Source organism: Megalobrama amblycephala, linkage group LG11 (genome assembly GCF_018812025.1).
Source record: "Megalobrama amblycephala isolate DHTTF-2021 linkage group LG11, ASM1881202v1, whole genome shotgun sequence".
NCBI lineage: Eukaryota > Metazoa > Chordata > Actinopteri > Cypriniformes > Xenocyprididae > Megalobrama > Megalobrama amblycephala.
In genome coordinates this window covers 4,577,720-4,598,813 of record NC_063054.1, presented here as the reverse complement: position 1 = coordinate 4,598,813, position 21,094 = coordinate 4,577,720, and the positions used below count along the sequence as shown (strand labels likewise).

The window sequence follows — 21,094 nt, the reverse complement described above, 5'->3', positions numbered from 1 at the left end:
AAATATAAAAAAACTTTACATTTTAACAATAATAAGTTAAAATGTATTTTGAGGGTCGTGAATTTGTTACACGGGCAGTGTTTTGAGGAAAGGTCTTTACCTATGGTAAGTTACCATTGTCCAGTATAGTAATGTATGAAGCACCTCTCACTTTCTAACCAAGCAGCTTTTTGTTCGGTCAAATTAAGAACAAATTGGACCAAATTTCTAAAATTGAATGTGGTCCAGAGCTGTGACCACCAAACTCGACATGGGGTGTTCTGAATTTGGTGTGCCATATCTTTCCTAACTGATCCTACTTAGGGAATTCCTGTATCGGACTTTCAAACAGAACCAAATTCCCAATTACTTCCTTTGAGGGGGAAGGAAAAACTTTCACATAACTCATATAGAGTATTTAAGCTGTCTTATGACCTAGCAAAGTCTAACAACTAGCCTAGTACAATGTGCTAAAATATGTTAGAAACTTGTTAGCAACATGCTAAAAGTATTAGCAATGTGCTAAAACATGCTAGCAACATGTAAAACAGGGTAACAACAAGTTAAAACAGGTTAGAAATATGCTAAATCATGCTAGCAGTGTTAAAACATGTTAGAAATGTGCTAGAAATGTAGTATTTCATTCTGAAAGCTTTAAAACCATATTAAACTTTTAGACAAAGGTTTATCAAGCCAGCATCAAAGTTTATCTTTAAACCCTGCTGAAAAAAAAAAAAACAGCTAAACTAGCCAGAGCTGGTTTTAGCTGGTTTAAGCTGGTTCTAAAGAAGTGGCCATCCAGCTTAGGCTGTTTTTCATCAGGGAACTTTATCCATATAGTTATTTTTTTTTATCTACATAAACTAATCAACTTCTGTAATAAAATAGCCAGTTTTACCATTCTAGTTCTCACATGGTTCCTGATGCAACAATGTGTAAAGGCTGCTTAGCAGTTTGTATAGTGTTTTTACATACTTGTTTCGGCCTTTATTTTGTGTCATATGCTAATGATTTTGTGGTGTGTGTGTGTGTGTGTGTGTGTGTGTGTGTGTGTGTGTGTGTTAGAGTGGGAAACATGCTATTTTCAGTAGAAACTCAGACCACAGATGAGAGGACGCAGCAGTATCAGTCAGAAATTGAAGCGCTCTATAAAGATCTCACTGCCAAAGGCAAAACCCTGATGCTCTCCACTGAACTAGGGGTAAGAACATCTGTATGTGTGTCTGTCAGTCTCTGTTCTTCTCTGTACACCAGCTGAACATCAATTTCACCAGCTCCTCTATCTCCTGCTAAACCTCTTGTGTGACTGCTGGCGTGTGTTCATTAGTCACATATCTTAAAGCTAATTAATTCACTGTCACGTAAACGCAGTTTCACTGCGGTGCTCACAGCTCTGGAATCTGCACCTGTCTGACCTGTTACACAGAGAATCATGGGAGTTCTGTGACCTGTGTGTCTTGTCTCTCTCGCTCACACACACACTAATAGTCCCACTTACACTGTTACACCCATTTCTCTCTGTTTCCCTAGATGACAGCACACATTAATTTTTCAGTTTTATATTTTATAAGAAACATTAAATCATATATATGCAATTTATATAATCTTGATTCATTATTAAAGAGATTGGAAAAAGTTAAGATATTTTTTATACAAAAGTGCATTAAAATGCAGATTAAACTATGGTAACTGAACAATTGAATTAAGCAAAGTGCAAATCAGCAAAGTGATAGTCATTTGATGACAGTGCATAATTTTTTTCCAGGGCTGTCAAGTGATTAAAGGTTTTAATCTAATTAACTTACATGATGTGGCGATTTAATTAATCACAATTTAATCGCATATCTATTTTGGGTGAGAAATTAACCCCAAAAGACAATTTTAAGTCATTATTGTGTAAAGCGTCAAATAGACATTACAAAAAAGTAGCTTCAGAAAGAAATATTTTATTTGATTCAACATAGAATTTATAACACATAAACTTCTGGACCATGAGGGTGAGTAAATGATGACTGAAATTTCATTTTTGAGTGAACTAGACCTTTAAAATTTATATGGGAAAAAAATATGAATTTATTTATTTTTTTTAGTAAAATTAGACTCTAAATAAGAAACTAAAGCTGCCAGGAGGTGGCGGTAAATGTCTTAGTGATTGAGTTTTTCATTCATTCATTCGATTCATTCAAACAAACAGCTGATTCATTCAGAAGTGAAGTAAATGGGTCTCTTCAGGCTTGTTGGACCTGAAGCGTCGCTACACAGAATGATCGGTGTATGATATCAAGGTAGAGATCAGTGAAGTGGTCTGTGTAACGCCACTTCAAGTCCAACAAGTCTTTTATGAATGGTCTGCTAAATCATTGGTTTGACTTGGTTCATTCAAAACACGGATTCAGAAATCAAACACTGCTGCTTTGTCATTATAGTTTTATTTGCAAAATTGAACAAAACAGACAACATTGTGTCTAATATATATATATATATATATATATATATATATATATATATATATATATATATATATATATATATAAGATCAGTTCTATGTGATATAATTATATCTAGTGTATGATTTAAAACAATGAGTGGGTCTGGTGATGTTTTGCTTGACTCCAAATGAGTTTAGTTAGTCTGTAAATGCAACTCCTAATGCATCATTTGTAGTATAAAAATCTCAATCAGCGCTTTATCAATGTTGACCAATGACTCTGCAACACAGGGCCCTGGAGAAAATCAACATAGCGCACTGGAGGTCTATATATACGGTAGCCAGAGCAGGAGATAACAGGTTTTTTTTCTTATATTTGAAAGTGTAACTGTAACATTTCTGGATAAATAAGAAGGAGAAGGCAGGTTTGGCTTAAGGTCCTATTCATTATAACCACTCTTGAGTGTAAAAACAAAAACAGTAGCACCACCACCTGTGCTTCACGGCAACAGTCACTTTCTTCAGTCTTTGTCTTTTACAAGCAAGCCTCTTGTGCGCCCGAGTCCACCAGTCTCTCTCTGCTTTGGCCCATCACCTGTCAGTTTTTATTCTTTCCATGCCAATCATTGCAATAAGACACAGGTGTTAGTCACGCTGCACTTGACCTACTTGCGCACCGCTCGTCTCCTGCCTCGTTCTCCCGTTGGCGACTCCACTGAACCTCATCCCCCTTGCCACAGTAACATTTAGCACAAGCATTTCAAACGAATTAAACTTGTGTCCTGTTTTCCAAGTAACATTAAGAATATCTCTATAGATTGTTGCAACACCACTGCCATCAGACGGGGTTTAAATCATTTAAATAATCTATATAAATCATTAATTTAAAAAAAACTATCGGCCAATGGTGAAATCATCTGCCAAATACATGAATGTCAGTCAACCTGCTGATTTGTTGTAATCCCTACGGATAGGTGGAACCAGGGATTCTCCAATTTAATAACTTTAGAACTCACTTCATGAGAGAACCAGTCAGAGAGTGACAAAGCAAGGAGATAAATAAATAAATAAATAAATAAATAAATAAATAAAAACATACAACCGTGACATTTACTGTTATTATAGTAGTGTTTATTGCCTTTCTTTCTCTCTAGGATGCAGATGCTGTGTGTAATTTAATTCTTTCTCTGGTGTATTACTTCTGTAACCTCATGCCACTATCCAGAGGCTCAAGGTAAGAAAACAGTTTAATTTCCCTGTTTAGAGAATATTTATGACTGCATGAGAATTAGGATTTTAAATTTTAGTCTGTGAGTGGCATTAAAACTGTAGAAATCATTTGGTAATTTATTGATTTTAAAATGAACATATTTAATTAATGTTTAGGTACAAATAATGATAATCTTTGATTCTGCTGAGACAAAGCATCAACGTTTTAAGCAGTTTAAATACTTTCAGGCTTTGTCAAGGCAGAATCTAAGTTTATTATTTAAGATTGGTTTAAAAGTTGGAGTTTGAAGATAAAAGTAGGTAAATATCAAGTCAGAAAAACCATGAAATAAATAGGTGGGTGCTAGGGATTTAGGAAGTTGAATTAATAATTATTAATACATAATCAATACAAGTTTTAAATAGCATTGTTAATAGCATTTTAAGATAATTGCTTTTATTAATTTAGGTGTTGATATTGACAATTATACTTTTTTTAAAGGATTAAAAAGGAATAAGAAAAGCAAATGTCAAATACATGTATAAAAGTACTATTTAAAAGATGTATTTAGATATATTTTAAAATGTGAACTAAATAACTGTAGATTTGTCATTTTTTTACTTTACAAATAGATTTTTGTTAATATTTTTACTTACAGATTAATAAATTGATCACTAATTGCGTATGTTTTTACTCCTACTAAGATTGGACAAGTTTCTCCATCATATTCAAAACACAGATTAAGCAACATTAAACTAGTGATGTATGTGAATTTGCATCACATCATTTATATCGTATTGTAACGAATTATTGAAAAGGTGGGCGAGGACTTGGTTCTGTACATTGTTTTTTGGTTAGATGGAGGCAGATCTGAATGCGAGCTTGCAGTCGATTGTAAGAACTGAGCTAAGTTTAAAGGGGCTATATGTAAGAATTCTCATGTGTCAATTGCTTTTTTAATGTATAAACAGCTTGTATCAAAACTTAAAGGTGCCGTAGAACGTCTTTTTAAAAGATGAAATATAAGTCTAAGGTATCCCCTGAATGTGTCTGTGAAGTTTCAGCTCAAAATATCCCATAGATTTTTTTTTTTTATTCATTTTTTTAACTGCCTATTTTGGGGCATCATTAAATATGAGCCGATTTAGGCTGCGGCCCCTTTAAATGCTCACGCTCTCCACCCCCGGAGCCCGCGCTTGCCTTAAACAGTGCATAAACAAAGTTTACACAGCTAATATAACCCTCAAAATGGATCTTTACAAAGTGTTTTTCATGCAGCATGTCTAATCGCGTAAGTATGGTATTTATTTGGATGTTTACATTTGATTCTGAATGATTTTGATGGTGCTCCATGGCTAAAGCTAACATTACACACTGTTGGAGGGATTTATAAAGAATGAAGTTGTGTTTATGAATTATACAGACTGCAAGTGTTTAAAAAAATGAAAATAGCGACGGCTTTAGTCTCCGTGAATACAATAAGAAACGATGGTAACTTTAACCACATTTAACAGTACATTAGCAACATGCTAACGAAACATTTAGAAAGACAATTTACAAATATCACTAAAAATATCATGTAGTCATGGATCATGTCAGTTATTATTGCGCCATCTGCCATTTTCCGCTGTTGTCCTTGCTTGCTTACCTAGTCTGATGATTCAACTGTGCACATCCAGACGTTTTGCCCTTGTCTAATGCCTTGAACATGGGCTGGCATATGCAAATATTGGGGTCATACATATTAATGATCCTGACTGTTACGTAACAGCTGGTGTTATGTTGAGATTCGCCTGTTCTTCGGAGGTCTTTTAAACAAATGAGATTTATATAAGAAGGAGGAAACAACGGTGTTTGAGACTCACTGTATGTCTTTTCCATGTACTGAACTCTTGTTATTTAACTATGCCAAGATAAATTAAATTTTTAATTCTAGGGCACCTTTAAAAAAACAAATCCTCTCCTGACTTCCTAGGTTGTCTATGAAAGCCTGTAGACTGATTTTTATGTGAAGGACTCAAGACGTTTTTGCTGGGAAAATCAAAAGGATGTGACGTTTAGCCCCTCTTATGTTCAATGATACATTAAACAAATGCTTATACATTATCCATGATAATGCAGAAAAGAGCCATTCTGTACTGTAATGTCAATGTCATGCAAAGAAAAGGGATTAATTCAAACTATAGTCTCATTGAGCCAGATCTATATAGTCTCTAGTGTCAAATATACTTTTATAATCAAACTATCATAACTTTGTAATTTTAATTACCTCACCTGGCTGTCAACATGATGCCAGTGAATCTCAGAGCTGGTGCAAATATATCCACATCACTATGATCAGATGCTTTCTTAACTACTGTTTTCTCACAGCGGTCATATTTGTTGTGTGTTTTTGTTATTGAGAGGAAAGCTCACAGCACCTATTTACATTTTTATCTAAATGTCGCTCTTAGCAGGGTGGACGTGTCAGGATGTTCGGTAACAGTATATCGTGCGATGCAACTTTTTACTTCTAAGCAAAGAATGAAAAAGTACTTTGCCGTGAGTATATCAGGGCCTTGAATCTTGTTCAGTCACTTGTACGTTATATGTGCGAGCACGAGCAATAAGTAGCTGGCTGCAGTTCACTTAACGGTCACCTGTGTCACTAATAACAAGGGTTTCTGAATTCTACATATAGCCCCTTTAAGTGGACTAAATGAAAAGTCTGGCATATTATGTCAACATAGACAGGTCTGTCATTTCACCAGAAATTACATTTTGATTCATAATTACAAGGTCAAATAAAAAAATTAATGGATGAATAGTTCATAATAAAATGTCATTTAAAGGGGACCTATTATGCAAAATTCACTTTTATAAGGTGTTTGAACACTGATGTGTAAACAACCAACCTGTAATGATAAAAATCCACTCACTCCTTTTTTTTTTTTTTTTTTTTTTTTTTTTTTTTAATAATTCCCATAAATCAGAAGCAGTCTCTTTAAAAGAGCTGATTCAGATTCTCCCCTACAATTACGTCATCGTAGGCAGAAGCCCCGCCCAAAACCATCTGCCCTATTAGCATAGAGACAGCCCTGAGTGAGAAGCACTGAGAGAGTCCGGCATTTCTGTATCCTTACTGTAGCGGAGATATTACAAGTGTTGTATTTTGGGATGTATCAATGAGCATAAGAGTCTCCATAGATTCCTGCTATGAGTCACTGAGGACATTGTGGTTAAATTTCATTTTTGAAGGAAATGTCCCAAAGAAAGTAGGTGAAGTCTTGTACGTTTGTGCCAATCATTTGGACTGCTTCACAAATGAGGGTCTGTTCAATGCTGTATTTTCACAAAGATTGGTTCTGAAAGATGGGTCAATACCAATACTTCATGCTCAAACTTCATATCCAGAACTGATGCTGCCCTCACATGCAATCTAAATTATCGTAAACAAGAGTTTCCTAGTTAAAAATTGCACATAAAAGCCCTTTCTGACATTTTTGGTGCGTGAGATTGTCCTATTTAGTTGTTGCTGGTATGTTGGCGCATGAGCTCTTGAAACTCCGCCCTCTTCTGGAAAGGGGGCCAGGAGCAACAGCTTATTTGCATTTAAAGGGACACTCAAAAATGGCGCATTTTTGCTCACACCTGAAAAGTGGCAATTTTAACATGCTATAAAAAATTATCTCTGGGGTATTTTGAGCTAAATACATACTCTAAGTACATACTCTTGAGACTTATTTTACATCTTGTAAAAAGGGGCATAATAGGTCCCCTTTAAGATGCTTCTAGAAGATAGATATTGTACATTTTCATTTCATGCTGACTTGAACAAGTTTTCAATCACAGCAGACTATATTTCAGAACTAATTTGTGTTTGTTATGCCTGCTTGTTTAAAATCGCTGTTATTCATCCAGTGTTGTGGCGTATTCTGTCGTCATGGGAGCTCTGATGGCCAGTGGGAAAGAGGTGCTGGGCCGAATCCCATCTGGAAAGGTAAAGACATAAATAATGTTACTGCCCTTACAGTTACTCTATAAGTATCTGTTATAATGCATAACTTTTTCTGGTTTGTCACCCAGCTGTTTGACTTCGAGGCCATGACTACAGCCAATCCTGATCGCTTCAGTAAGACCGTCAAGAGTTGGATGAATTTAAAGAGGTATGACAAGAAGCTACTACTTGTATTACTAATGCTCACATTCATACTAGTAACACTTTCGTCTTTCTTTCTCTGTTATTAGTTTGCCGAGTTGGTACCAGAACCTTCCGTCGGTTTCGGAGACGTTCCAGTTAACGCGGACCATGATTGAAGTTCTAAATACAGACTCGTCTTCGCACTGTCCCAAGAAATCCTAAACTTGAAATACCATCCAATTATTCAAAACTCAAACAAGGGCCGTCTCTACTCAGGGCATCTTTGCTCACAGTCCTCACTTTTACATGGTTTTACATATCAAATTTCAGTGCAAATTCTCTTTGATTTTAGATTTCCACAAACATGGAGAAGAGAGTTGACTCTTTGTTCAAATTTTAAATTAAATATACATTTGTGTTGCTGTTATGTAATTAAAGTTCAGAAATTGCAAGCATAATCTGAGTTGGGGGGGAAAAAACAGCAGGAAATGTAGCAGAATATAATTTAAAATATCTTTATTAAATTATTATTCATCAGTTGCTTTTTGGTTTTAGAATCGAATCGGTGACTGGTTGCAGAGATGTCCTTTGAAGAGTTTATCAAGCAATATTCTTCAGATCTGAGTTCCTTTCTGAATACTTGAACACAGTGGGGAAAGATGTTTGCTAATGTTTTTGTTGTTTGAAAGGCAGATTTTACCATGTTTACTGTCCACACTGGCTTCTTTATTATTCTTTTTGTTGTCTCTACTTAATGGCTCAACTGAATAATGTGCGATGAGATTCTGGAGATGTTCATGTGATCTTAAACACTGGAAACGGTTACACCTCAATCTACAGTTGATAAAGGCAAAAGAGTCTTACAGTTCCTTAATCTTATAAATCCTTAATTTTATTTTAGCATCTTCTTAAGTGACCATTTTAAGTAGCTTTTCGGTTTTCTCATTCATGTGGTTGGTGCTTAATGGAAAATACTTATTTTCTTTATTTTCCTGTGAAAATGTAAGAACAACTGTGTTTTTTTTTCTTTCATGAAGGGAAATAAAGGTGGGTTCTTCAACGCACAAGAAAAAACAACTTTAAAATGGAAAATCTATGACTTTATTTGATCGAGCAGCCACAGTCAATAAAATAAGTTGAAAGAAATCAGTGTTGTTGTGTTTACTCTGTTTTTAATTCCTTTTTGGGGAGCAAATCAAAAATGTATAAATAAATGTCTTAATTTATCTTTTTTTATTGTTATTATTATTATTTAATTATTACTATTATTTTAACTTCTACAATATTTATACTGACCAGGGTAGGCAAGAAGGAAGCTTGTAGTGCACAGTACATCCACTAGGTGGTACGTGTTCTAGGGTCCGTGCGTCCCGGAAGCTGGTCTGATACATTTATTTAAACTTGTCACTGTTTTTTTTTTTTTGTTGTTTTTTTTCAATTCAATGACTATTTAAGTTTCTCAGTGCCATTATTTAGACGTAAATTGTCCAAACATACTGCAACTGAAAAACAACAACAACGATGACACGTGATAACTGTTACTTTCCTTAGCGCTGATGAGGTTCAACCAATCACCGTTTAGGTTCCGTGATCGCGCAATCACCTGATCTGCTGAATGACAGATGGTCAGTACAATATGCAACTCACTGTGTGCACAGCATGGCTACTGAAGTGGACCAAAACGCACTTATAAGTGCTCTGAACGAACTGAAAAGATTTATTAGAACATCGTTAGATAATGTGGAAAATGATGTCGCCAAAGGTATCCTAAACAATTTGAGATCATTTTACCTCTCATGGGTGTGCAAATGTATGTATGTAAATTACAGTGTGTGTGTGTGTGTGTGTGTGTGTGTGTGTGTGTGTGTGTGTAGATTATGATTCAAAAGTCCGAGTGTCTATGAAAAAGGTTTCTGCTTTGCATTGTTTTATAATTGGCTTGTTTTACTATAATTTACTTTTGTATTTTCAGAATACAGTATATAGATATATAATTCACATATTTATTGCTGTTGTTTAGGTGGTTCTTCACAAGAAATTGTAAATAATAAAATTCGTCCATTATTTGGTCTGATGTCAGCAGGGGCCAAGTTCTTTAACAGGTGTGTATACTTGTTTTTGAACATGGCCATGGGGTATGTTTGATATATTTTCTTGTACTACAAAATAATAAACTCCATTACATTATATGAATATGTTTTCTTTTAGTGTGGGTGTGAAGAACCAAAAGGAAGCAGAACGTTTATGGGAACAGTTTTTTCAGTGAGTATGGAAATATTCTCTGCAATATTTGATTGTGATTGGTGAGTTGTGGCATTGGTCAAATGTTTTGTATAATAACCGCTAAACTGTTTAATTGACCAATTTCCTAGGTAACCCTCACAATTCAATAAATTAGTCATCAATAAAATTAATGTATTTATTTGGTTAGTAGCAATGTATTAAACAGTATAACACACACACACACACACACACACACACATATATATATATATGATAGAACAATATTTCTAAAAAATCATTATTAAAAAAAATGCTCATCTGTGTCCTGTAATTATCCATTACATATTGGGTACCAATGGCATAATACTATATAGATAATATTTGATTCCCAATTTAACAGAATCACAGAGGTTCGAGATAATGTTGAAGGCTTACTGCAACTGGAAGTAAGTAATATAATTTGTTAATGTTTGATATGATTGCTATAGAGCCCCTAAAGTGACATGGGGGTGGGGGGAAGGAATAGATGGGTGGAAATTTTTATTTAAATGTTTTTGGAAATTTCTTCGGGGAATGCAATACTTTGGCGAGAGAACGCAACATTTCTTGCGTTAATGCAATACTTTGGCCAGGGAAGGCAAAATTTCTCTGTGAAATTCAAAACTTTGGCGAGAGAAGGCAAAATTACTCAGGGGAACGCAATACTTTGTTGAGAGAAGGCAAAATTTCTTGGGGAAATGCAATACTTTGGCAAGAGAACAAAATTTCTCATTGGATTTCAATACTTTTGCAAGAGAAGGCAAAATTTCTTGGTGGAATGCAATATTTTAGCGAGAGAATTCAAAATTTCTCAGGGGATCACAATAATTTGGTGAGAGAGGGCAAAATTTCTCAGTGGATTTCAATACTTTTGCAAGAGAAGGCAAAATTTCTCAGGGGAACGCAATACTTTGGCGAGAGAACGCAAAATTTCTCAGGGGAACGCAACACTTTGGCGAGAGAACGCAAAATTTCTCAGGGGAACGCAATACTTTGGCGAGAGAACAAAATTTCTCACTGGAATTCAATACTTTTGCAAGAGAAGGCAAAATTTCTTGGTGGAATGCAATATTTTGGCGAGAGAACTCAAAATTTCTCAGGGGAATGCGATACTTTGGCAAGAGGGCAAAATTTCTCAGGGGAGCGCAATACTTCGGCGAGAGAACGCAAAATTTCTCAGGAGAATGCAATACTTTTGCAAGAGAAGGCAAAATTTCTTGGTGGAAGGCAAAATTTCTTGGTGGAATGCAATACTTTTGCGAGAGAATGCAAAATTTCTCAGGGGAACACAATTCTTTGGCGAGAGAACAACATTTCTCAGTGGAATTCAATACTTTTGCAAGAGAAGGCAAAATTTCTTGATGGAATGCAATATTTTTGCGAGAGAATGCAAATTTTCTCATGGGAACATTACTTTTGTGAGAGAATTCAAAATTTCTTGGTGGAATGCAATATTTTGGCGCGAGAATGCAAAATTTCTCAGGGGAACGCAATACTTTGGCGAGAGAATGCTAAACTTCTTGGTGGAATGCAATACTTTGGCGAGAGAACAACATTTCTCGGGAACGCAATACTTTGACGAGAGAGCACAAAATTTCTGGGTGGACCGCTATACATTGGCGAGAGAATGCAAAAGTTTTTCAAGAGAATGCAAAAGCATTGAGATATAATTTTTCCTCCTGTCTTATATATTTTTTCATCACCATGTATCCTTACAGCACTTCGTAGACTGCTTGTTTTTAAATGCTAAATTATTTTAATATATTACCTTAGTATAAGAGTGAGTGAGTAATTTACTGTGCTGAATGGATGTTTGTTTGATTTACAGGTGGAGTGGGATAGTTTTTTGAAACGTCTGGATGTTCAGATGCAAATGAGTGACACAATTCTTTCCCAGTGTCCTGCAGCCCAGATGCTCAGCTCGGATACACGGTTTATACACGTCCAAACTAAAGAGTGAGATAAACATTATATGATCACTATTCTTATTCAGTGGAAGCCACAATCCAGAACTACTGACAGGGTTCATCTGCTGTTGAAACAAAATGAAGGCCTTCAGTTGCAAGTGTTTATTACTCTACATCACAACTGTAATTACATCAGTGCTTAACTTGTGGTTACATATTTAGTCTATAAGATGTTTCTGAATGTGGAAGCCAGTTGTTATGCCAGTTATGGATAGTAGCTTCAAATGAATTTTCAGCACTTTTTGTTTCTTGCTTAAATATGTCATGCATTGTGAGAATCATAACTTTATTACCTGGTTGAAATTTAACCCTGCAATTTTTGTTGTAGTTTTATAGATAATCCATAGGCAATATCTATAATTCCACCTATTTCTATATATAGTTAATGAACAATGTTTTGTAAAGATAGTATCAGTATGTAAAAAGAGGTTATCAATAAGGGTTGTGCATACTGTTTTGGTCAGTAGAATTTTGTAATGTTTTTCTCTCTATCCATTTTTCTTACACTCACCAAGGCTGCGTTTATTTGATCAAAAATACAGTAAAAACAGTAATATTGAGAATTATTATTATTACAATTTAAAATAAAATTTTTGTAATTTAATATACTTTAAAATGTAATTTATTCTTGTGATGCAAAGCTGAATTTTCAGCATCATTACTCCTGTCTTCAGTGCCCTCCAGTCTATATGATCCTTCAGAAATCATTCTAATATGCTGATTTGCTCAAGAAACATTTCTTATCATTATCAGTGTTAAAAACAGAACAGTTTTGCTGCTTCATATTTTTGTGAAAATTAGACCATGGTGGAATACAACTTCGTAAATGCTCTGATTTTACCCCAAATTTTAATGTCAATATTTATTGAAATTACTTTTGTAGTTATTTCAGTTCAAATTCCAGCTCATTAATTGATATGACATGTCTGAACTGTAATGTACACTGTGGTTCTTCTTTACTCTTGCAGGAATGTGTCTCTGAGTCAGTACTTGGGCAAGGGAGAGAATCTCCTCCTTGTGCTGCTCCGGCATTTTGGATGACAGCCGTGACGAGACCACCTGACTGAGTTGAAGGACAGCAAGGTAAGACAGCCTGTCATTAATGAAGATAAAAACTGCACAGCTGCAACTAAGCACAGCCAGAAGCAGACCTCAGCCATTTCTGCTTATGGACACTTGCTTGGAGAATATCTTGTTGACCCAGCTGTGGTCTTGGCCAGGCAAAACATTGTGCTGCTATTTTGTAGAGAATGTTCCAAAGTCAGCATTACCATGTTCTTTGAATCATCAACACTGTTTCTGTTTTTTTCTCGTACAGAAGCTTCTGGAAGCTCAGTCATTGCGGGTGCTGGTGGTCTCGTATGGTTCTCTTGAAGGGGCAACGTTCTGGCTTGGTCAGACAGGCTATGAATTTGACATGCTGTTGGATGCAGAGAGAGTGGTGAGGAAAAGCATAATTAGTCCTTGCTTTGCTTAATTATAAGCTCTTATATAGTAGGAGGGGATGTCCGAAGGGGATATTTTGTTTTGAATTACCATAAATGTTTGATTAAACCATCAAAATATGACAAAAGTATTTTGTATTTTTAAAATATTTTAAAGCTGCAGTCTGTAAGTTTTGCCTCTTTGTCGCCATCTCTGTTCGAAACCTGCAATTGCAGTTATCATCTTTACGTGGGTTGTGCATCAGCACGGCACCTCGCGCGGATAAATCTAATGTTTTGAGGAGAATGTGTGGCTGTCAGGTACTTCGGAATCACAGATTGTAGTCGTGGAAGTATGACCAAAATGTAAGCAAATTAGCTCAAAAGGGAAATATTACTAATTAATCATAAGTCGTCATAATTAAATATAAATATTGGAATCAGTTAATCAAATTAACTTAAAGGGTTAGTTCACCCAAAAAAATGAAAATTCTGTCATTTATTACTCACCCTCATGCCGTTCCACACCCGTAAAACCTTCGTTAATCTTCGGAACACAAATTAAGATATTTTTGTTGAAATCCGATGGCTCAGTGAGGCCTCCATAGGGAGCAATGACATTTCCTCTCTCAAGATCCATAAAGGTACTAAAAACATATTTAAATCAGTTCATGTGGGTAAAGTGGTTCAATATTAATATTATAAAGCGACGAGAATATTTTTGGTGTGCCAAAAAAAACAAAATAACGACTTATTTAGTGATGGCCGATTTCAAAACACTGCTTCAGGAAGATTCGGAGCACAAATGAATCAGCGTATCGAATCATGATTCGGATCGTGTGTCAAACTGCCAATGGCTGAAATCACGTGACTTTGGCGCTCCGAACAGCAGATTCGATACACTGATTCATTTGTGCTCCGAATCTTCCTGCAGGCTCAGGAGAAATCCTTGATGGTTCGGTCCGCTGGCATGGAAGTTGTAATCAATATCTTCGGCGTTGAGGAAGAAATTGAAGCCAAACTTTGCACTGTTAATTTGACTCTTTTGCGGTCGATGCAGTCGTGCATGGCTTGAAGTGAAATGAAGGCCTACCAGCCCGGCTCAGGCCGAGTGGCCCTCACGTAGTATCAACAGGAACAAGAACAAAGAACCAGAAGAACTAGAAGAAGTCTAGAAAGTAACTGAGTGTGATTTTTGTGGGGGCTTTTGAACTATCCAGACAGTCGACACCTTCGAGTCATGGCTTGACCAATGAGAAAGGTGCAATTCTCTGGTGGGGGATTTCCTTTGTTTGAAAGTGAGTTCATTTGCCTGGGTTTGTATCCATTTATACTCTGATAAATATAACAAACATATAATGCATTCTATGATATTTTGATGTCCACCAAAATGTGAGTCATTAAACAAGGAGTAATTTGATAGTAAACATAAACATCACCTAGATGAAATACATTCGTTTATAACACTTAACAATATACAAAAGAACAATATACAAACAGATATAATGCACAAAATGCACTGGGGAGATGCATGTTCATTCATTTAGACAAAGTTGTCAATGAATTAATAGCAAAGAATCCAGTTTTATAGACAATGTATGATTCTAGTGTCCTATCTCCTAAGTGTCGTTAAAGTGTGTGTAAAGAGCCAATGGTGCAGATGGGGTGATAGCGCTCAGTGGGGAAACCAGACATTACGGAGCCTGCATGGGTGAAGGGTTGGAAGAGTCTCAGTCTTGTTGAGCAATTTTGATCTATTCAGACTCTACAAAAATGAGAATTTTCACCGCAGAATGTCATCTGAACAAATAAGTAACAAATCTGCCACTTTTGTTCTGACCACCTGGGGGGGAAAAAGCATTACAATAAATCGTGCTACCAGTGGTGATTAAATCTAACGATCGCTTAGCTCATATCACGTCCAACCGTGCAAATTATTATTATTGTTATACTTTCTCAAATTGTTAATGTTAACAACATCAGCATTGCGTGACTGTGTATTTAATGTGTATTAGCGTCACCTGTAGATTTAAATTTATGTACAGTCTAATCTCTAATTGTCCATTTGTCATACCATACAATCTGCCATCAAAATGATGTTTAATTATTGCAGCTGCTGTGAGAAAAGGCTATAAATGATCCGCCATCCGTCACATGCGATATAGCCTACTAGCTGGGACTCGTTCTTTAGGTAAACAGATGGGATGCAATGATGTAAAAATGAGCAGTGGCATGCTCAAATTTCCCACGGAAACCCACCAGTACCACCCGAATTAGAAAATATTATTACAAATTTACTGTTGTGAATCGGGCTTAGGTAAGGAGATAGTTTTTAACACTGGCTGGTTATGTACTTGCTCAAAAACTGATTTTGGATCATTTTTAAAGGTGCCATAGAACGTCTTTTCAAAAGATGTAATATAAGTCTAAGGTGTCCCCTGAATGTGTCTGTGAAGTTTCAGTTCAAAATACCCCATAAATTTTTTTTTTTTATTCATTTTTTTAACTGCCTATTTTGGGGCATAATTAGAAATGCGCCGATTCAGGCTGCGGCCCCTTTAATTGCTCGCGCTCTCCGCCCCCTCCCGAGTTCTCGACTCTATCATTGCATAAACAAAGTTCACACAGCTAACATAACCCTCAAAATGGATCTTTACAAAGTGTTCGTCATGCATGCTGCATGCATACATCGGATTATGTGAGTATGGTGTTTATTTGGATGTTTACATTTGATTCTGAATGAGTTTGAGGCTATGCTCCGTGGCTAACGGCTAATGCTACACTGTTGGAGAGATTTATAAAGAATGAAGTTGTGTTTATGAATTATACAGACTGCAAGTGTTTAATAATGAAAATAACGACACTCCTGTCTCCGTGAATACAGTAAGAAACGATGGTAACTTTAACCACATTTAACAGTACATTAGCAACATGCTAACGAAACATTTAGAAAGACAATTTACAAATATCACTAAAACTATCATGATATCATGGATTATGTCAGTTATTATTGCTCCATCTGCCAATTTTCGCTATCGTCCTTGCTTGCTTACCTAGTCTGATGATTCAGCTGTGCTGCTCCAGACGTTAATACTGGCTGCCCTTGTCTAATGCCTTGAACATGAGCTGGCATATGCAAATATTGGGGTCATACATATTAATGATCCCGACTGTTACGTAACAGTCGGTGTTATGTTGGGATTCGCCTGTTTTCTGGAGGTCTTTTAAACAAATGAGATTTATATAAGAAGGAGGAAGCAATGGAGTTTGAAACTCAATGTATGTCTTTTCCATGTACTGAACTCTTGTTATTCAACTATGCCGAGGTAAATTCAATTTTTGATTCTAGGGCACCTTTAACTAAAAAAAAGTTACAGACAGCAGCTTTAAATATGACGGAAGAACAAAACACTAAACTTGGATAAGTTATATATTTGAGAAAATTATTTGGCAAAAAAGGGCAAACTACAGCTACAGGTTTTATTTTACTATGCAAAAAAAATGGATAGAAAAACAAAAAGCTTTCAAAAAAAAAAAAAAAAGCCTACATTGAATTAATCAGTTCTCTCTTGTTTTTGCATGTGTTCATAATTTCTTTGTATGACAGCCTGGCCAAAAATTATGTCTGCACAATTTGGCATGTTTTATTTTGTTATCACAAATAAAACAATTGACTCCAAGCACAACTACACAATATGCTTACAAAAGTTTAATAATATTTGAATAAAGGGTAAAGATGTCCATTTTACTAGGCTGGACATCACTTTTGGCTACTACTGTAATTGTAAATGCTTTAAAAAAGTATTCCCTTATTTATTAAGCTTTTTTTTCTCAGTATAAACGTTTGTAGAAAATGACAATTTTTTGTCCAGATTTGGCTGAATTATGTTGTAGTTGACCTTGGATAGTTTCTGTTTATGATGTGTTCCAGGTGTATCAAGCTTTCGGTCTGGGTTCATCCATCAGGAAGGTGATGAAGTTTAAATTAATGCTCCACTACTCTGAATTTCTGGTGATGAACCGACAGTTGCCCGATGTGCCACCTCAGTTCATCGATGATCTATTTCAGGTGACAATTTACTGAAAATATTATGTACAGAACATAAGAATCCAACACCAGGATTTTATGGCATAAGAGCAATAAAAGACCTCTGCTGTTTACAGCACACCTGTACATACAAATGTGTCTATTTTTGTTTATTTATATATGCATATGTGTATCTTATATAACTTTATTTTACTATCTGTGTACTGTTGTTGTCTCTGTGTTCTGGAAGCTACTTTTGTCACCAAAACAAATTCTTTGTGTGTGCATAACTCAGGGCTTAATCTGCATTTAAAGAAAAGAAAATAATTATAGAAAATAAAATAAAGCTGATATAGTGTTTTGTTTGACATCCTGAGGTTAAACATCAGGATTTTCACTGACTATTTGCTGAATGAGAAGAAAAAGATGATTTTAAGAGAGACAGGCTATTTGTGGAATGTGCCAAATCCATAAAAACTTATTCCAAATATTGCATAATACTCAGTGAGGAATAAACATTTGTCTCCCTGTAGTCTAGGACTCTTGAAAATGGATTAAAAGCCCTCTATCTCTGTCTCTCTCTCAGATGGGAGGTGATTTTGTGCTGGACCAGGGTGGTAAAGTGATATTTTCCTACCCGTGTAAAAGCCCTGTGGACAGACCGTCGGCTACACAGATTCTGGCTGCCGTCTCTGCTCATTCTTAGCATTCTTAAGTCCTGGAGAAAAAGAGCTTTCAGGTTTGGTCTTTCTGGTACGTTGAACTGCTTTCCCTGCCATCCTCATAAGTAGTTCCAGTTCCTGAAAAGTTATACTCATTCATGTTCATGCCAGACTTTAGAAAGACATTTAGACATTTAGAAGATGACCAGAATAATTTTTGTAATATTAACCATTCCAAACCCTCGGTTTGGCATGGAAGTAGCAACTATACTCTGTTCTTTTCCAAAGCAAAGTCTGCCCTAAATCATTTCACTTATCTGTAAAATGTAAAATTGGGAAGCTGCTGTTTTACTATGATACTCATTATAACTTCATATAACTTAATTAACTCCATTAATATATATAGTGTAGTAAATTCCCGCTAACAAAAATATGTTCTTAGAATGTTCTGCTAACGTTCCCATTAAGTTATGAAAACATTATTTGAAATATGTTAAAAAAATAAGCTTTTTTTCTTGGTTATTTGAATGTTACGAGAACATTCCATTTTAACGTTCTTCAAACATTATGTGAATGCTACTTTTGAATGTTCTCTGAATGTTCTGAAGCAAGTAGCAGCATTTAAAAAGTGTTAAATAAACTTCCAACTAAAAAGTTTCATGAAAAAGTTCCACGAATGATGTATAAATTGTGCTTTTTTGCTAGTATTTTTTAAAGACTAGATAACTCTGACCAAACATTCTAATAAAGTAACCAGAAGAATGTTTGTTCATAACTTTGAGAGAACCTTGGCTGTCACTGACTTTAGGCCTTAAATGTGTTGCTATAGGTTGACTCCACAGATAGACAGCTCCCCCAGAGGTTGTATGGATGAAGATCTGACTCAAACTCATACACTTATGAAGAGTCGTCTCTGATGGATATTTACACCCTCTGGTCATCCCAGCTTCTCGTCTGTTGAGTTTTCACCTTAAACACACATTAACTACTGTCTTGATTAAATGAAATCAGATTATTAACTTCATTATCTTTTACACAATTTTACAATTATACAAGTCATATGAAATTAAATAATCTTATTAAGTTAACTACTATTTACTGTGAAGGGTAAATGTTTACAAAAACAGAAATAAAAAATATAATATGATTTATATAGATTGGAATTTCTTTGAGAATTGAAGTCCACATTAAATAAAGAGCTTGATGTCAGCGAGAATGAGACTAGATTTTTATCCACCTTTCATCATAGATCAAGAGTCTTATTTCACTTTAAACCTGTTTCAGTAGTTTCCAAGTGATTCAAGCTTATAAAACAAATACTTGACAGGGTTGAAACAACAAGCCATATTTTAGAAGAACAAAAAGAAAACACATTTCTGTTACGGTTTTGAACACAAGTCAAAAACAGCACTAATGTAATGTCAGAACCAGGGCAAATGTAGACCACCCTTGCAATAATGCAAACATTAAACATCAAAAAGATTAAATAATTCAGTATGTTTCACTGTTATCATTTGTCCATGTTTTTCAAACCTTACAAACAAAAGATTTTGTGGTTTTGTGGCATTTTAGTCTATTAGCTTTAAAGCCATCTCGATCTGTAGGCTATTGTAATTTTAAAGTCCCCCTGCAGTCAATAATTTTATCCCTATTATGCCCCTTTTTACAAGATGTAATATAAGTCTCAAGTTTCCCCAGAATGTGTCTGTGAAGTTTCAGCTCAAAATACCCCACAGATCATTTACTACACCATGTTGTAAATGCCCATTTTTGAGTTGTAGGGAAAACATGCTGTTTTCGTGCATGCTTCTTTAAAGGATTAGTTCACCCAAAAATTACTCACCCTCATGTCGTTCCACAACTTTAAAGGTGCCCTCGAATTAAAAATTGAATTTATCTTGGCATAGTTAAATAACAAGAGTTCAGTACATGGAACTGACATACAGTGAGTCTCAAACTCCATTGTTTCCTTCTTCTTATATAAATCTCATTTGTTTAAAAGACCTCCAGAAGAACAGGCGAATCTCAACATAACACAGACTGTTACGTAACAGTCGGGGTGTACGCCCCAAATATTTGCATATGCCAGCCCATGTTCCCAACATTATGAAAGGCATTAGACAAGGGCAGGCATTAACGTCTGGAGCAGCACAGCCGAATCATCAGACTAGGTAAGCAAGCAAGAAGAATAGTGAAAAATGGCAGATGGAGCAATAATAACTGACATTATCCATGATATCATGATATTTTTAGTGATATTTGTAAACTGTCTTTCTAAATGTTTCGTTAGCATGTTGCTAATGTACTGTTAAATGTGGTTAAAGTTACCATCGTTTATTACTGTATTCACGGAGACAAGAGAGCCGTAGCTATTTTCATTTTTAAACACTTGCAGTCTGTATAATTCATAAACACAACTTCATTCTTTATAAATCTCTCCAACAGTATAGCATTAGCCGTTAGCCACAGAGCACAGCCTCAAATTCATTCAGAATCAAATGTAAACAATATAACAGTATACAATACTCACAATAATCACGACGCATGCATGCCGCATGCATGACGAACACTTTGTAAAGATCCATTTGAGGGTTATATTAGCTGTGTAAACTTTGTTTATGCACTGTTTAAGGTAAGTGCAAGCTCTGTGGGTGGAGAGCACGAGAATTAAAGGGGCAGCAGCATAAATCGGCTCATATTTAATGATGCCCCAAAATAGGCAGTTAAAAAAATGTAATTAAAAAAAAATCTATGGGGTATTTTGAGCTGAAACTTCACAGACATATTCAGGGGACACCTTAGACTTATATTACATCTTGTAAAAAAACGTTCGATGGCACCTTTAATAAAAATAACAAAATAGCGACTTTATTCCACAATATCTAGTGATGGGTGATTTCAAAACACTGCTTCATGAAGCTTCGAAGCTTTACGAATCTTTTGTTTCGAATCAGTGGTTCAGAGTGCCAAAATCACATGATTTCAGTAAACAAGGCTTTGTTACGTCATAAGTGT

At 35.5% G+C, this 21,094-nt stretch overlaps 2 protein-coding genes across 4 annotated transcripts in view; both read left to right on the top strand.

Annotated features, from left to right (window-relative positions):
• ttc13 (tetratricopeptide repeat domain 13) overlaps positions 1-8,883 on the top strand; it is a 31,859-nt gene extending 22,976 nt beyond the window's left edge. For all 3 annotated transcript variants that reach the window (XM_048208410.1, XM_048208409.1, XM_048208411.1), the window contains 5 exons: positions 1,045-1,180; positions 3,562-3,641; positions 7,518-7,596; positions 7,683-7,762; positions 7,845-8,883. In XM_048208410.1, coding sequence (XP_048064367.1) covers positions 1,045-1,180; positions 3,562-3,641; positions 7,518-7,596; positions 7,683-7,762; positions 7,845-7,959 — 490 coding nt within the window. In that variant the 3' untranslated portion in view covers positions 7,960-8,883. The remainder of the gene's footprint in view (positions 1-1,044; positions 1,181-3,561; positions 3,642-7,517; positions 7,597-7,682; positions 7,763-7,844) is intronic.
• A 454-nt stretch (positions 8,884-9,337) lies between these two features.
• selenol (selenoprotein L) lies at positions 9,338-19,573 on the top strand. Its single transcript, XM_048208412.1, has 10 exons — positions 9,338-9,499; positions 9,758-9,839; positions 9,946-9,999; positions 10,361-10,406; positions 11,828-11,955; positions 12,935-13,049; positions 13,285-13,407; positions 17,322-17,459; positions 18,004-18,170; positions 18,909-19,573. Exons 1-9 carry the CDS (start codon positions 9,397-9,399, stop codon positions 18,121-18,123), a joined length of 909 nt encoding a protein of 302 aa, XP_048064369.1. The 5' UTR covers positions 9,338-9,396; the 3' UTR covers positions 18,124-18,170; positions 18,909-19,573.
• Positions 19,574-21,094: the final 1,521 nt, after the last annotated feature.